The sequence below is a fragment of the Oncorhynchus tshawytscha genome, linkage group LG10, assembly GCF_018296145.1.
Source record: "Oncorhynchus tshawytscha isolate Ot180627B linkage group LG10, Otsh_v2.0, whole genome shotgun sequence".
NCBI classification, from domain to species: domain Eukaryota; kingdom Metazoa; phylum Chordata; class Actinopteri; order Salmoniformes; family Salmonidae; genus Oncorhynchus; species Oncorhynchus tshawytscha.
In genome coordinates this window covers 4465594-4483737 of record NC_056438.1, presented here as the reverse complement: position 1 = coordinate 4483737, position 18144 = coordinate 4465594, and the positions used below count along the sequence as shown (strand labels likewise).

At 45.9% G+C, this 18144-nt stretch overlaps 1 protein-coding gene across 1 annotated transcript; it reads left to right on the top strand.

Annotated features, from left to right (window-relative positions):
- Positions 1 to 3240: 3240 nt before the first annotated feature.
- LOC121847390 (saxiphilin-like) lies at positions 3241 to 13057 on the top strand. The gene is made up of 6 exons (XM_042328054.1): positions 3241 to 3310; positions 8694 to 8757; positions 9849 to 9983; positions 11128 to 11217; positions 12317 to 12451; positions 12564 to 13057. The coding sequence occupies exons 2-6, from the start codon at positions 8706 to 8708 to the stop codon at positions 12659 to 12661; spliced, it is 510 nt and encodes a 169-aa protein (XP_042183988.1). The 5' UTR covers positions 3241 to 3310; positions 8694 to 8705; the 3' UTR covers positions 12662 to 13057.
- The last annotated feature ends 5087 nt before the right edge of the window (positions 13058 to 18144 follow it).

Sequence of the window (18144 nt, the reverse complement as noted above, 5' to 3'; positions counted from 1 at the left end):
GGAGGGGAGAGAGGTATGGTAGAAAGGAGATGTTAGGGTATGAGAGGAGGAGGGGAGATGTTAGGGTATGAGAGGAGGAGGGGAGAGGGATATGGGAGAGGGGAGAGGTTAGGGTATGAGATGAGGAGTGGAATAACTGAATGGAATAACAGATTTTTTTTGTCAATGATCTTTTTGTCAATGATGATAATATGTCATCTTAAAGTGGAAGAACAGGGAAGACATCCTCCTCCCTCATGAAGTACCCTTACTGCAGGCTCATCCTAACTACCCTCCAGCTTGACAAAGCCACCTGCCATACTGCACAGAACGAGTGTGATTTCCTGCAATACAGGAATGTCAGTATTCTGCAATGGCCAACGAGGAGCCCGGATCTCAATCCCATTGAGCCCGCCTGGGACCCGTTGGATCGGAGGGTGAGGGCTAGGGCCATTCCTCCCAGAAATGTCTGGGATCTTGCAGGTGCCTTGGTGGAAGAGTGGGGTAACATCTCACAGCAAGAACGGGCAAATCTGGTGCAGTCCATGAGGAGGAGATGCACTGCAGTACTTAATGCAGCTGGTCGCCACACCAGATACTGACTGTTACTTTTGACTTTGACCCCCCCCCCTTTGTTCAGGTACACATTATTCCATTTCTGTTAGTTACATGTCTGTGGAACTTGTTCAGTTTGTGTCTCTGTGCAGCGGCTGGCTGGGTCGCTCTGACCCGCAGAGCGCAGAGCACAACAAGAACACTCGGCTGCTCTCTAGCACACAGCGAGGCACGTCCGGACCTGTGCAGCGTCTGGCTGAGGTGCTCTGACCCAAGAGCGCAGAGCTGCGAGCCCAGAGCGCGGAGCGGGGAGCCGGGCACACGCCTCGCCACACTCGCAGACTCTCTACTACGCTCAAAGGCACACACCTCGCCAGTGGCTGGCACGGTCACTCTGACCCCGCCAGCGCAGAGCGGGAGCCCTGGAAACACAGGGCCTGTGTCGCTCTGACCCGCGAGCACAGAGCACAGAAAGGGGAGGACAGGACCTGGGTCACCCTGACCCCAGGACCACGGGAGGGTTAAATGAACTTAAGACAACATATTTTGCTACAGGGGTACCATAAGAACCATCTTACACAATAAAACTATTTCAAGACATTCCCAACATAGTACACTGCTTTTGACCAGGGCCTATAGGGTCACAACTAGTCCACTATGTAAGGAATAGGGTTCTATTTGGGACATACCTCATCCATCTATTCCATTGTCCTGTTCTTCCAGAAATACAGAAAGTCACCTTGATGACAAGGTTTGGTGAAAGAGAGGCTAGCTATTTACCCTCTCCCACCTTCTCTCCTCCTCACAAAGGAATGCTGCTGGTCCTACGGCATATCTCTCTTCCAATACTTTAGCCTTAAGACATTGATCTATCACCTCTCCTCTCATCTTGCAGACTGTTTTAAATTAAATCACACTGAGATTATGTGGTTTATGGTATTTTTTGTGCAATACTTTTGCACTACGATTATGTAAAAACCCACTACAAACTTCTGCTAACATTGGCCACCGCTAGCTGAGAATCATTGGTAGCGGTGGGGCAGGGTGTGTATGTCCTCCTCTCTTTTTTTTGCATTTTCAATGGTCTGAAAGATGCTGGAAATGAATATCTTGTTAATGCAAAGACCAGGAAACTCTGGAAGAAAATACAAGTCGATTATTTAAATGAATGGCTCTGAATGCACTGTCGGCATGCAGCCAAACGTTACCAACCACTTTTGGAGCTAACTAGCTGGTGCTCATAACATGGCTAACATTACCTAGCTAACTAGCTGGTGCTCATAACATGGCTAACATACCTAGCTAACTAGCTGGTGCTCATAACATGGCTAACATTACCTAGCTAACTAGCTGGTGCTCATAACATGGCTAACATTACCTAGCTAACTAGCTGGTGCTCATAACATGGCTAACATTACCTAGCTAACTAGCTGGTGCTCATAACATGGCTAACATTACCTAGCTAACTAGCTGGTGCTCATAACATGGCTAACATTACCTAGCTAACTAGCTGGTGCTCATAACATGGCTAACATTACCTAGCTAACTAGCTGGTGCTCATAACATGGCTAACATTACCTAGCTAACTAGCTGGTGCTCCCAAATGGAATTCTTATGTCGACAACAGATGAGAGTTGTGATCATAACATTTCTAACATACCTAGCTAACATTACCTAGCTAACAAAACAAGTTATATTAACAGGATAGATAGCTGGCCATTAGCAACATTGGGTTGTCAATGAGACAGAGCTCGCTAACCAGCTGAGCCAGCAAACAATATAACAAAGTAATAATAATTTTGTATTTGAAAAAACTCCAGGAAGGAATCACAGGAATCACAGTAGCAAGTATCCCTGGTGCACTGTTAAAATATTTAGCAATTTAAACTATTAGTTTTTCAATGAAAACTCTACCTTTTATGTAATCCTCTCAATGGATTTCATGTTTCATGAGCTTGTCCAAGGTGTTGGACTTGACGACAGCTGCTACGTCAGTTGCTACGATCAGTTGCCCAACATTCTGGGGCAAAAGATCAATTCGACAGACAGCAGTTAATTCAAATGAATTTAACATTTCAGAACTTATGGTTAAATTGATGCTGCATCTAAAGTCTATCTGGTGACATCACAATGAGGACAAAAGGTTTTCCTGCTCATTATTTATCTCCTTCTGAAATAGCATTGTGTTTCCAAGACATTGTAATGCACTTCAGATTACATCTTCATCAGCTTCAATTAGGTAGAATTAAGTCTCTTCATAACAATATTGTGACCCAATAAGCAACACATGAATGTGTTACAAAAGTTGAACACCTTCACTTTGAATTGACCCCAACCCTGTCAAACAGGTAGATGTCAGACAGGTCCAGCAGGGTTTGGGCTGGACAGAAAGTATAGAGAATTGAAGGATGAGAGCGAGAGAGAGAGAGAGAGAGAGAGAGAGAGAGAGAGAGAGAGGGGTAGAGAGAGAGAGAGCGAGAGAGGTAGAGGGAGAGAGCGAGAGAGAGAGCGAGGGAGAGAGCGAGAGAGAGAGCGAGGGAGAGAGCGAGAAAGAGAGCGAGAGAGAGAGGTAGAGAGAGAGCGAGGTAGAGAGAGACAGAGAGAGAGCGAGAGAGAGAGAGAGCGAGAGAGAGAAATTTTGAAAAATAGAGGGAGGGGTCTGACTGGACGGGTCCTTAAAAAGGAGAGGTAGAACTCAACTCACAGGCAGGACAGAGAGAGAGAGACCCAGTGAAGACCTTTGAAGAAGTGAAGCTACAACTGAAGACTTCAGAAGGTGAGATTTCAACATCTGTTCATCTAATACCTGTCTATGTCCCAACTGACCTCCCATTCCCTACGTAGTGAGCTACTTTAGACAAGGGTCCATATTACCTTTGTGGCCATGAGCTATTCTCTATTTAATTTAGTTCACTGTGGGCCCTGGTCCAAAGTAGTGCACTACATAGGGGATAAGAAGCCATTTGAGAAGCATCCATGTTCCAATGTCCGTTGGTCGTGTGAGTACCTGTGCCTTGTTGTTTTGGCTTTCGTGCCACTTGTATTGTGCATAGATGATTAGGGGTCTCGTCCCGTGTTGTATCATTGTGTGCTTGTGTTTTCGGGTCTCCACCTGTGTATTTATTCGAGGTACTCCTCGCTCTTTTGAATGGGTTTCAGCCCTGTGTTTTGTATATGTGTTTGCTTGGTCTTCGTCCCCGTGCCTTTACATGGCACACTGTAATTTGGGAAAATAAAAAACCCTATTACGCATTCCTGTCTCCTTTATAACAATGTGACACTCTCCTCCAGTACCCCCAGCTATACAGTAGGTTATGTACTTAAAGGGATATTGCAATATTTTGGCAAATTAACTGCCAAATTGTGCAGTCAGCAAAACTCATAAAAAGCATTATAAATCTTCACTTACCTTTGATGATCTTCGTCGGAATGCACTCCCAGGACTCCCACAAGAAATGTCTGTTTTGTTCGGTAATGTCCATCATTTATGTCCAAGTAGCTACTTTTGTTAGTGCGTTAGCACGAAGCGCGTTCACTAAAGGCTGACGAAATGTCCAAAAGTTCCGTAACAGTCAGTAGAAACATGTCAAACGATGTATTGAAGCAATCTTTAGAATGTTTTTAACATAAATCTCAAATGAATTTCCAATCGTGGGTATTACATGGACTTAAGGTGAGCGATGGAACAGAGATCCCTCTCATGTGAACGCACATGGTCAGGTCATGGCAGACCTGACTGATTCTCCTCTCATTTGGCCCCCCTTTACAGTAGAGGCATTCGTTCAATGCATCCAATGGGGTTGGAGTATGAGAGAAAAAAGTGTTACCAAAAATAACTGTGCATTTCATAAGTATTCTAATAAAGTGTGAAGGTGATGTGTCAAACAAGACACAAATCACACAGAGGACATCAACCTATCAAGTAAGTTCTCATAAATCATTGGGTTCCGTACAAGAATAAAACAAGAGGAGTCTGAAGTGGCAGCGTTAATTCATGTTCACATTTACAACATAAATAGGCATTTCATACCTTAAGGGAACATTTTGACATTCGCCAAATGGTTAGTGAGAAAGTCCATATTGCAAATGTACGGTCCCTTACTAGACGTCCGAAAACATTTGTAAATTTCGAGGACGGCGTCGGGCCGTGCGGCAGGGCCGGATCTACCGGGAAGGCATCAAACTCTCTCTCTCGGACATTCGTTTTCCGTTTTATAAAATAATCACATTTTGGTCATTTTTCCGCTGTCGCGATAAATCCCACAAGAGGGCGAATGGAATCATATTGCAAATGTACAAAACATCACGAATCACGACGTGGCTTTATCTCCAAAACGTAAAAGACTTTGAAGACGAATCTTGGTGAGCGTAGGTTTGGCATAATGGGCAGTTGGCCCCGAACAAGATGGCGTCTAGGCCTTAACGGTTTTTGAGTTATGGCCATTTTTCTGCGATTAAAAGGTCCAAAATTAAAATAGAGCAATAATTTTTCCTTCTTCACGTCAAAGTCAAGGAGCCTCCGGTGTCAATAAAAAAAGAACCAGCCATTTATCTATCATCATTTAAGAGAAATCATGCAATGTCAAATTGGTGATGTTCAAAAATAGTTTTTTTTTTAAACAGTTACAGATCCAGTTGAAGATCCATATCCAGTTGACCGTAGCTTGCTCTGAATGCAGCGACCATGAGCCTGGCCCTAAATGTCATTTGCTTTTGGGTGACAGTGAGAGAACCGTTTCCTGAAGCAACCGAAGTGGTTAAAAATCACCCCGAACGTGTTTTTCCATTAACCCAATCAGCAAAACAGGGTTTTTGATAAATTACAATGACATTCAACCCTGTCCTCTAAAGTAAACCTGAAGCCTAGTTCCTTAAACCTGTAAATGACAGTCCATCAGGACACTACTCTACCTGTGTCGATTCTGTAAAGGCACCCTAAACGTGTTTTTCCATACCCAATCAGAGGATAAATGTGTTTAACCCTGTGTAAATCGGTCAGTTCTTCCACTGTGCCAACCGGAAGTGCCATAATTGGTGTCTCAGGGGCTGTTTCGAGGGGTTAAAATAGTCAAATCTTTCCAAAACGTCATAAGTGTGATTACGCAACCACCATGAACTGTAAATCAGTCATTTTTCCCATAAAATTTCAAAGGAAAACTAAATCACACACACACAGCTTGGAAGGTGGGACACATTGGGGTGCGTAGAGAAATATACTGCCTGCATTAGTTAACCTTGTTGGAACTTTTAAAGAAACTTTAGAATCCTGTTCTAGACCTCAGGTCAATAGTGCGTGGTGTGTTACTTGGCTCTAGAAGGTTCTCGGACCGAGAAACAGCCTCGTACATTTGCAATGACTTCAATTCATTTTTGCATCATGAAAATGACGCCATTTAGAAATGTCCCAGAGTCACAAGACTAGGTGCATTGCGACCGTCTCGGCCCATAGAGACGGAACCCAACGTTTCTGTCCGATAGCACATTCAAGGACCCCGTAGCAAGTCTTGGAAAAAAATGGATTTTCAGCACCAATTAGGGTTTTGCTCGGACACCAAATTACCTATCAAGCCAAAACTTGGGATTCGGGGTCGCCTCAGCTAGGCCTACACATGACATCTGAACTGGACCCGCAGCTGGAACGTAACTACGTGTTTTACGTTTTTATTATGGTTTGAATAGAATGCGTTGTGAATTTTGGGCCATCTCTGTAGTATGTGATAGTTGGCTACTAAACGAGTTGGAAAAAGTGGGTTTGGTGTCAGTTTGTATCAGTTTGGTGTCAGAATGATATCTAATTGACTGATGGACGGTGACTTGCTGGTGACTCTTGTCCATTTGCAATATGTTTAAACAGTGAGGTACCATCACCAAAGTGACATTCTGAAATCAACCCTAACGAGCGATGGAGAGGTACCAGAATCACTGCCCAGCCATCCCAAGTTCATCGGGCCAGTCAATTTCGCATTCCTGCACAATTTTTATAGCATGACAAATTCGTGTTGGTAAATGCCCATTGAACCATATTGCAAATGAACAGTGACTTTGCAAAAGTGAGAAAACATAAACAAATGGACATAATGAAATCAACACAACGAGCGATGGAAAGGAGCAACTATCACTGCCCGGCCATCCTGTGTTCTTCAGGCCAGTCAATTTAGCATTTCTGCAGTATTTTTGAGCAAGTCAAATTTCTTATGGCATTTGGCCCCAAAAAGAGTGACTTTTGACTTTGACTTTTGCCTTCCTATGAATTCATATTGCAAATGGACAAAACATATGCCTTATGCACAAGTAAAGAAATATATAAAAAATTATGATAATAAAATACGACTAAAGTATGTTGATACAGTTCTTATACATGTGTATTGACACAAAATTCAAAAGAATTTCGAAAAATGGTCCAGAAAGCACTTTGAGTGTGTGAAGTTTTTTATAAAATTTTGCTATTTTTGACTTCCTATGAAATCATATTGCAAATGGAGAAAACATATGCGTTATGCACAAGTTAAAAAAATGATGATAATAATATATGACGAAAGTATGTTGATAGAGTTCTTATACATGTGTAATTGACACAAAAATCGAAAGAATTTTGAAAAACGGTCCAGAAAGCACTTTTTTAAGGGTGTGGTGAAGTTTTTTAGAAAATGTTTGCTATTTTGGACTTTTGACTTCCTATGAAATCATATTGCAAATGGACAAAACATATGCCAAAACATATGCTTTTGGATTTTGCTTTTGGATGTTGACTTGGGTTGCATTTGCAATATGAAAAACCACGGTGGAGCACGCTCGCTGTTGGATTTTCAAAGTGTTACACCTGGCATTTGCCATATGCCATTTGCAATCAACTTTACACGAATTGGACACCGTGTATATAGTTTGTCCAATGCCAATGACTTCCCATTCATTTTTGTCCATTTCAGGGGGGTATTCCCTTACTGTAGTACAGTAAAGACAACTGTCAGTCTTCTACATCTTACTTCCAACGCCTTTCATATACAATTACAGACAACAACAAAATATACACATCAAGAATCAGCTGAAAAGTAGTAACATTTAGTGAATGAGTATGTATATACACACACACCTTGATGGAACAGTTGATTCTAGCAGTGCCTGGTGGAGTCTCAGTACCCTGGATCTTCTGTCCAGAACTGTTCACACACCAACAGTAACCTTCCAGAAATAGACATGTTGCATGTACAATCAATACACATTGAACTGTCACATTCAACTGAATTGAGAATTTTGTGCGTCAGTGTTAATCTGTAGAGCCCCAACATTGCTCGGGGGTGTATTGTCCATTGTCGTCACACGTGGGGGATGTAGGCTCCAATTGAGCCATTTATAGTGGTGTCTCTAGCATCCTCACATGGGGTCTTGGGTCGTATCATAGTATCTGGACACAGGTAACATGCATTGTAATGTGGACATAACATTTCAGGACAATATACATTCCTGGACGCTGTTTGAGAGTTGGGCCAGTAGTTCAAATCAGAGCTTCCTGGCTAAATATTGAAGTTGTTTAAAAGCCTTCTGCAGTCAATTCTGGTTTTGTGTTTTGTAGAAGAGCTGATGAAACTAAGACTGGAAATTGTATCATTGTTATTTCCTGATAGTTGCTAGACAATCCAATCATACATCCAGTTGAATGATCAAACCATTCATATCAGAATACCTCAGTCCAGCATCTAGACACAAATATACATATCTGGAACTGTCTCCCAGTACCATTTTTGTGAAGTGGCCCCCTGATTTTAAGAGCGTAGACTAATAGTTACCTTTGCAGTAAATGGGTAGTCTCTGACTATCTATAATGCTTCCCATTCCCTATATAGTGCATTGTAGGCCCTTGTCAAAGGTTGTTCACTACACAAGGAGTGAGGAGCCATTTGAGAAGGATACATATTCCTGTGTGCCAGGCTAATCTATTGTATGTGGTTGAAGAAGTGATACCTGAGTTACATCAGAAGACGAGTAGCCCCGTGTTGCCCATAATTCTTCTTGGGGTCCTCAGGACTGGGTTTAGAAAATGCTGCTTTGGCTGTTATTTCAGTTTTGTACCTAATAGTGGATTTCCTTAACCTCTCCTCTAGTACCCACAGCCATTCCAGATCCTTTAAAATGCTCAACTAATCTCTCTTTCTCTCTCTCAGGAGACTATCACCATGGCGATATTGACTATCATTCTGCTTGTCAGCACGGCTTTTGCTATGGGAGGTAAGCGGGACATACCTCACACCAACTCACCAACATCTTAATTAAACATACCACACCTACTTCACACACACTCGTAGGTGTTAATACACAGGTGTGATTTGGAAATGTGTTTCTATTCATTACCGGTTCTCCATGGGACACCCTCTGAGAGGTCTGCCATTATCAACCTTGACACTGGAGAAATGAAGGTTGCGCCTTGCTTAAGGGCACATAGATCGATATATCAACTTGTCAGCTCACTGATTTGAACTACTGGCCCAACTCTCTAACTGCAGGCTACCTGCCACTCCTCTAGTACCAGAGATGTATATTGGTGTCTAGATGCTGGACTGAGGTATTCTGATATGAATGGTTTGATCATTCAACTGGATGTATCATTGGATTGTCTAGCAACTATCAGGAAATAACACAGATTAAATTTCCAGTCTTAGTTTCATCAGCTCTTCTACGAAACTGGAATTTGACTCCACAGGCGTTTTAAACAAGTAGCAGAATTTGACCAGGGCCCTTCGGGAACAGGGTCCTATATAGGATGCAGTCTCCTGACCAGGGCCCAAAGTGGAACAGGGTCCCATATAGGATGCAGTCTCCTGACCAGGGCCCAAAGGGAACAGGGTCCCATATAGGATGCAGTGTCCTGACCAGGGCCCAAAGGGGAACATGGTCCAATATAGGATGCAGTGTCCTGACCAGGGCCCTTCGGGAACAGGGTCCCATATAGGATGCAGGCTCCTTACCAGGGCCAATAGGGGAACAGGGTCCTATATGGGATGCAGTCTCCTGACCAGTGCCCTTCGGGGAACAGGGTCCCATATAGGATGCAGTCTCCTGACCAGGGCCATTCGGGGAACAGGGTCCCATATAGGATGCAGTCTCCTGACCAGGGCCCTTCGGGGAACAGGGTCCTATATAGGATGCAGTCTCCTGACCAGGGCCCTTCGGGGAACAGGGTCCCATATAGGATGCAGTCTCCTGACCAGGGCCCAAAGGGGAAAAGGGTCCCTTATAGAACACAGTCCATGATTCCAGAATGTATATCCATCATTTTTATGTTATGTCCACAATACAATGTATGTTGCCTGTGTGTCCAGATGGTGCGATACGACCCAAGACCCCATGTGAGGATGCTAGAAATGCTGCCGTGCCATATGGCCAAGTTGGAGCCTACATCCCCACGTGTGACGCCGCTGGACGATACACCCCTGAGCAATGTTGGGGCTCTACAGGTTAAAACACACACACACACTATAAATGCTCCAATTCAGTTGAACGTGACAGTTCAATATGTCACAGTAAAATGTGTAAATATTATATATTTAACAGGTTATTAATATGGCTGCAGTCTTTGTACAGGGATCAACATCAGGGGAAATTTCAGAGTGACAAGTAATAGTACTCGATAAAACTCAAACTTTCATTAAAACACACATGCAGGGTACTCAATTAAAGCTACACTCGTTGTGAATCTAGCCAACATGTCAGATTTTTTAAATGCTTTTCGGCGAAAGCATGAGAAGCTATTATCTGATAGCATGCAACCCCCCGAAATACACGAAGGGGACGTAAACAAAATAATTTGCGTAGCCGGCGCTACACAAAACGCAGAAATAAAATATAAAACATTCATTACCTTTGACAAGCTTCTTTGTTGGCACTCCTATATGTCCCATAAACATCACAATTGGGTCTTTTTTTCGATTAAATCGGTCCATGTATACCCAAAATGTCCATTTATGAAGACCGTCAGATCCAGGAAAAAACTCTGTTTCAAAACTCAACGTCATTTTTTAAAATTAAAAAAGTTGCCTATAAACTTTGACAAAACACTTCAAACTACTTTTGTAATCCAACTTTAGGTATTAGTAAACGTTAATAATCGATCAAATTGATCACGGAGCGATCTGTATTCAATAGCAGCAAGTCAAAAAATCATGGACGATTTTCTCTCTTTCATAACTTTCTGTTGTGTACTCGATGACAGGAAGTGCCTATTTCTCATTCCACCAAGGATTAACTTCAACTCAATTCCCAACACTGGCGACATCGTGCGGAAGCTGTAGGAACTGTAAACTGGACCCTATCTATTTTCTCTTGCCATAGACAATACAGAGACTGGCGGAGTGATATTTGTTGTGTGTTTTTTGTGAACAGATTTCCTTGGGGTTTTGACTGCAACAGACGTTCTGTTATAGTCACAGACATGATTTAACCAGTTTTAGAAACTTCAGAGTGTTTTCTATCCACACATACTAATCATATGCATATACTATATTCCCGGCATGAGTAGCAGGACGTTGAAATTTTGTGCGATTTTTGACAAAAAGAGGAAAAAATTCACACTCTCCTTAACTTAACACGTCTTTCCGGTAGGTTACTGTTGGTGTGTGACCAGTTCTGGACAGAAGATCCCGGGTACTGAGACTCCACCAGGCATTGGTCCAATCATATGTTCCACCCAGAGTAAGTGAGGCCCTGTGGTCTCATCCAACACTATCACCACTTTAAACTCCAACATATCACTACTCTTGCTTCCTAAATTGGACCTCTTTATGCTTTCTTGACAAGAAGCTAAACTGATTTCTGTATCATGATCTCTCTTCTTCCTGTCTTTCTGTATCATTATCTCTTTTCTTCCTGTGTTTTTCCACTTCCGACCATTCAGGTCATTAACCCTCATCCTCCCGCTACACACCATCAGAATTGACAGCCATATTGTTGTCATTCCAGCACAGCTGTTGCTTCACCAACTATTTCTGAATTTCCTGCATTTTTTTTTCTTTCCTACTCGCCGCCATTTCGAACCTCCAACTCTCCGTGCGGGGTTCCAGAGGGAGGGTTCTGACTGGACGGGTCCTTAAAATGGAGAGGGAGAATTTAACTCACAGGCAGGACAAAGGGAGAGACCCAGTGAAGATCTCTGAAGGAGTGAAGCAACAACTGAATATTTCAGAAATGTACATCTGAAATAGCTTCCTATTCCGTATAGGGCACTTCTCCTGACCAGGGCCCTTCGGGGAACAGGGTCCCATATAGGATGCAGTCTCCTGACCAGGGCCCTTCGGGGAACAGGGAGGGTCCCATATAGGATGCAGTCTCCTGACCAGGGCCCTTCGGGGAACAGGGTCCTATATAGGATGCAGTCTCCTGAACAGGGTCCAAAGTGGAACAGGGTCCCATATAGGATGCAGTCTCCTGACCAGGGCCCTTCGGGGAACAGGGTCCCATATAGGATGCAGTCTCCTGACCAGGGCCCTTCGGGGAACAGGGTCCTATATAGGATGCAGTCTCCTGACCAGGGCCCAAAGTGGAACAGGGCCCCATAGGTGAACAGGGCCCATAGGAGAACAGGGGCCCATAGGGGAACAGGGCCGATAGGGGAACAGGGTCCCATAGGTGAACAGGGTCCCATAGGGGAACAGGGGCCCATAGGGGAACAGGGGCCCATAGGGGACGCAACCCAAGATTCCAGATGCAGCCAGAGCTTCCAGGATGTTTGTCCAGCAATGTATGTTATACTATGTAATGTCATTGTTACAAAGAATGTTATCTATGTGTTTAGATGGTATGATACGACCCAAGACTCCCTGTGAGATTGCTAGAGAAAATGCTTTGAAAAACGTCAGGCCTGGAGTCTACGTCCCCACGTGTGACAACGATGGACAATACAAACCTGAGCAATGTTCAGGCTCTACAGGTTACCACACACACCATAAGTGTTCCAATTGAGTTGAAAGTGACAATTCAATGTGTTACAGTAAAATGTGTAAATATATATTTAACAGGTTATTAACATGTCTTTCTGGTAGGTTACTGTTGGTGTGTGAATAGTTCTGGACAGAAGATCCCGGGTACTGAGTCTCCACCAGGCACTGTTAGAATCAACTGTTCCACCAAGTGGAAATAAGGCCCTGTGGTCTCATCCAACACCATCACCACTTTAAACTCCAACACATCACTACTCTTGATTCCTACATTGGCACTCTTTATGCTTTCTTTACAAGAATCTCCAATGATTTCAGTGTCATGATCTCTCTTCTTCCTGTGTCCCTCTGTCATGACATCTCTTCATCTCTTCTAATTTAATTCTAATTATGGCAGCTGTGGTCCTCCAAAGATATCAAAATGTAATTCCAATATATACAGGAGTTCAGCAGAGTCCAGAATCAGAACCATGCTACTCTGAGTCTGAAGAATTGTTCCAGACCACAGAGGGATGAAAGACCCCTTTACTGAGTCTACATCATCACATTTCACTAAATCATTCCATTGTTTGCTTTATATCATCCTGTACAATAAAGTACATGCTCTTCATCTTTACATGAGTAAATGTTGTATTAGAACTTGTAGGATGAAAGATGATTCATATTCCCTGGTTTTGTTACATGTTGATGCCATCTGATCTTTTAGGGCCAGACTGGTTAGGGTACTTCATATTCATACCAATATAAACTTTATTTGGCACTATGCATTCGGGCAGGTCGCATTCTCCTGGCATTTCTCCAAACAGATGTCAAAGAAAACCTCTCTCACACACACACACAGCAACAGCAAGGATGGAGTGACACAGTGCGGTGCTTTAAAAGACACACAGAGCCGGCAATGGCATTACCATAATCTCTAGGCTGTGCCGAGTTCAACGAGATGCCCCGCTAGACCGTAGCTCGCTCGGTCTGAGCGCAGCGACTGTGAAAAAAGTAGCGAGAGAACCGTTAGTGTTAGAAGCACAATTGCCGAACTGTGCAAGCCTAACCTTGACCATGTGGCATTAACCCTTAATAACAGTGAAAACATTTTTTTTTGAGATCACAGTTTACATTGACATCTCTCCCCATAGGAATACATTGCCTTTTCTTCTAAATTCAACCTGAAGCCTATGTGGGTTATGAATGCTTTAGGAACCTTTCTTCGATGAAAATCCATCAGGCATCACTATGACGTCTCCTTGTGTTGATTCTAAGCTTCCTGAAGCAACCGGAAGTGGTTAAAATCACCCTAAAAGTTTTTTGCCATACACAACCTGCAGTTTGCGAGACATATTGCAAACCTGTGTAATTCAGTCAGTTAATGTAAAGACTTAAAACTCAGGATTCTGGAAAAGCCTACCCTAATGAGGATATGGGTGTCACACCCTGGTCAAAGTATTTTGTGTTTATCTTTATGTATTTGGTCAGGCCAGGGTGTGGCATGGGGTTTTTGTAATTGTGGTGTGTTTGTCTTGGGGTTTTGGTGGTGGTATTGGGATTGTAGCTTAGTGGGTTGTCTAGCAAGGTCTATGGCTGTCTGGAGTGGTTCTCAATCAGAGGCAGGTGCTTATCGTTGTCTCTGATTGGGAACCATATTTAGGCAGCCATATTCTTTGAGTTTGTCGTGGGTGATTGTCCTTAGTGTCCTATGTGTACTCTGTTAGTTTGCACCAGATAGGCTGTTTCGGTTTCGTTTATTGTTTTGTGTAGTGTTCATGTTTTCTTTGTTGTATTAAACATGGATCGCAATCGACACGCTGCAGTTTGGTCCGACTCTCCTTCATCACCACTAGAAAACCGTTACAGAATCACCCACCACCAACGGACCAAGCGGCGTGTCAACAGAGGCAGCAGCAGCAGGAGCAGCAGCAGCTACAGTGGGAGAGGTTGCACCACCTGGAGATATGGACATGCGAGGAGGAATTGGACGGTAAAGGACCCTGGAATGAGCCTGGAGATTATTGTCGCCCCAAAGCCGAGCTGGAGGCAGCAAAAGCAGAGAGGCGGCATTATGAGGAGCTAGCACGGCAGAGCGGATGGAAGCCCGAGAGTCAGCCCCAAAAATTTCTTGGGGGGCTCACAGGGAGTATGGCTATGCCAGGTAGGAGACCTGCGCAAACTCCCTGTGCTTACCGGGGGCTGGAGAGACCGGGCAGGCACCGTGTTATGCTGTGGAGCGCACGGTGTCTCCAGTGCGGGTGCACAGCCCGGTTCGGTATATTCCAGCTCCTCGTATCGGCCGGGCTAGAGTGGGCATCGAGCCAGGTAAGGTTGGGCAGGCTCGGTGCTCAAGAGCTCCAGTGCGCCTGCACGGTCCGGTCTATCCAGTACCACCTCCACACCCCAGCCCTCCGGTAGCAGCTCCCCGCACCAGGCTTCCTGTGCGTGTCCTCGATCCAGTACCGCCAGTTCCAGCACCACGCACCAGGCCTTCAGTGTGCCTCGCCTGTTCAGCGCAGCCAGCGCTTTTCTCCTCTCCTGCGCTGCTGGAGTCTCCCGCCTGTTTAGCGCAGCCAGAGCCTTTCTCCTCTACAGCGCTGCCGGAGCCTCCCGCCTGTTCAGCGCAGCCAGAGCCTTCCTCCTCTACAGCGCTGCCGGAGCCTCCCGCCTGTTTAGCGCAGCCAGAGCCTTTCTCCTCTCCTGCGCTGCCGGAGTCTCCCGCCTATCTAGCGCTGTTAGAGCTTTCCTCATCTCCAGCGCTGCCGGAGTCTCCCGCCTGTTCAGCGCAGCCAGAGTCTTCCTCCGACACAGCGCTGCAGGAGTCTCCCGCCTGTTCAGCGCAGCCAGAGCTGCCAGTCTGCATGAAGCAGCCAGAGCTGTCAGTCTGCATGAAGCAGCCAGAGCTGTCAGTCTGCATGGAGCAGTCAGAGCTGTCAGTCTGCATGGAGCAGCCAGAGCTGTCAGTCTGCATGGAGCAGCCAGAGCTGTCAGTCTACATGAAGCAGCCCGAGCTGCCAGTCTGCATGAAGCAGCCAGTCTACATGGAGCAGCCAGAGCTGTCAGTCTACATGGAGCAGCCAGAGCTGTCAGTCCACATGGAGCAGCCAGAGCTGTCAGTCTACATGAAGCAGCCCGAGCTGCCAGTCTGCATAAAGCAGCCAGTCTACATGGAGCAGCCAGAGCTGTCAGTCTGCATGAAGCAGCCAGAGCTGTCAGTCTGCATAGAGCAGCCAGTCTGCATGGAGCTGCCAGTCTGCATGGAACTGCCAGTCTGCATGGAGCTGCCAGTCTGCATGGAACTGCCAGTCTGCATGGAGCTGCCAGTCTGCAAGGAGCTGCCAGTCTGCAAGGAGCTGTCAGTCTGCACGGAGCTGTCAGTCTGCACGGAGCTGTCAGTCTGTAAGGAGCTGCCAGTCTGCAAGGAGCTGCCAGTCAGCACGGAGCTGCCAGAGCGGTGAGTCTGTAAGAAGCCGCCAGAGCTGTCAGCCTATATGGAGCAGCTAGTGCCGCCAGTCTGCCCAGCGCCACCAGTGCCCCCAGTCTGCCCAGCGTCCCCAGTCTGCCCAGCGCCGTCAGTCTGCCCAGCATCGTCAGTCTGCCCAGCGCCACCAGTCTGCCCAGCACCGCCAGTCTGCCCAGCACCGCCAGTCTGCCCAGCGTCGTCAGTCTGCCCAGCGTCGTCAGTCTGCCCAGCGCCACCAGTCTGCCCAGTACCGCCAGTCTGCCCAGCACCGCCAGTCTGCCCAGCGCCGCCAGTCTGCCCAGCATCGCCAGTCTGCCCAGCGCCGCCAGTCTGCCCAGCGCCGCCAGTCTGCCCAGCGCCGCCAGTCTGCCCAGCGCCACCAGATCTGCCAGTCAACCAGACTCTTCCAGATCTGCCAGTCAACCAGACTCTTCCAGATCTGCCAGTCAACCAGACTCTTCCAGATCTGCCAGTCAACCTGACTCTTCCAGATCTGCCAGTCAACCTGACTCTTCCAGATCTGCCAGTCAACCAGACTCTTCCAGATCTGCCAGTCAACCAGACTCTTCCAGATCTGCCAGTCAGCCAGGATCTGCCAGTCAGCCAGGATCTGCCAGTCAGCCAGGATCTGCTGAAACCACCAGCCAGCCGGGAGCTGGTAGATCTATCGACCTGCCTGAGCTTCCTCTCACTCCTGAGCTTCCTCTCACTCCTGAGCTTCCTCTCACTCCTGAGCTTCCTCTCACTCCTGAGCTTCCTCTCACTCCTGAGCTTCCTCTCACTCCCGAGCTTCCCCTTAGTCCCGAGCTGCCTCGGTCCCGAGCTGTCCTTCAGTCCCGATCTGCTCCTCAGTCCAGTGGGGTTCTGGGTGAGGACTACTAGGCCATGGTCGGCGGCGAGGGTGGACTATCCAGGGACGAAGGGAGAGGGGACTAAGACATTAAAGGAGTGGGGTCCACGTCCCGCGCCGGAGCCGCCACCATGGACAGACGCCCACCCGGACCCTCCCTATTGTTTTGAGGTGCGTTCGGGAGTCCGCACCTTAGGGGGGTTCTGTCACGCCCTGGTCAAAGTATTTTGTGTTTATCTTTATGTATTTGGTCAGGCCAGGGTGTGGCATGGGTTTTTGTAATTGTGGTGTGTTTGTCTTGGGGTTTTGGTGGTGGTATTGGGATTGTAGCTTAGTGGGTTGTCTAGCAAGGTCTATGGCTGTCTGGAGTGGTTCTCAATCAGAGGCAGGTGCTTATCGTTGTCTCTGATTGGGAACCATATTTAGGCAGCCATATTCTTTGAGTTTGTCGTGGGTGATTGTCCTTAGTGTCCTATGTGTACTCTCTGTTAGTTTGCACCAGATAGGCTGTTTCGGTTTCGTTTATTGTTTTGTGTAGTGTTCGTGTTTTCTTTGTTGTATTAAACATGGATCGCAATCGACACGCTGCAGTTTGGTCCGACTCTCCTTCATCACCACTAGAAAACCGTTACAATGGGTTTACTTTTAGCTTCCTGTGCCAACCGGAAGTGCCATAATTGGGGTCAAAGGGGCTGTTTCGAATGTTAAAAAAGTCTGATCTTTCCAAAACTTCAAATGTCTGATTATGCAACCATCATGAACTGTAAATCAGTCATTCATCCCATTAGATTTCCAAGAAAAACTCTCACACACACAGCAAGGATGGAGTGACACAGTGTGGGGCTCAGAGACACACAGAGCCTGCAATAGTTACCTTTGTTCAAACTATCAAAGAACAGTCACACCTAGAGCTCTGAAAATGTAGAAACCTGTTATAGAGCTCAAGTCGATAGTGCACGGTGAGTTATGTGACTCTAGAACGTTCTCAGATTGAGAAACAGCCTCGTACATTTGCAGTAACTTCAATTCATTTTGACCATTACGAAAATGACGACATTTAGAAAAGCCCCAGAGCCACAAGACTAGGTGCATTAAAACCGCCTCGGCCCATAAAGACGGACCCCAACGTTTGTGTCCGATAGCTCATTCATGGACCCCGTAGCAACTCCCGGAAAATGTGGATTATCAGCACCAATTAAGGTCGCTGCTCGGGCTCCAAATTACCTATTGAGCCGAAACTTGGGATTCGAGGTCGCCTCAGCTAGGCCTACGTGTAATGCCAGAACTGGACCCGCAGCTAGATAGTAACTACGTGTTATATGCTTTTATTATGGTTTAACCTTGTAACTAGGGGGCAGTATTTTCATTTTAGGAAAAATAACGTTCCCGTA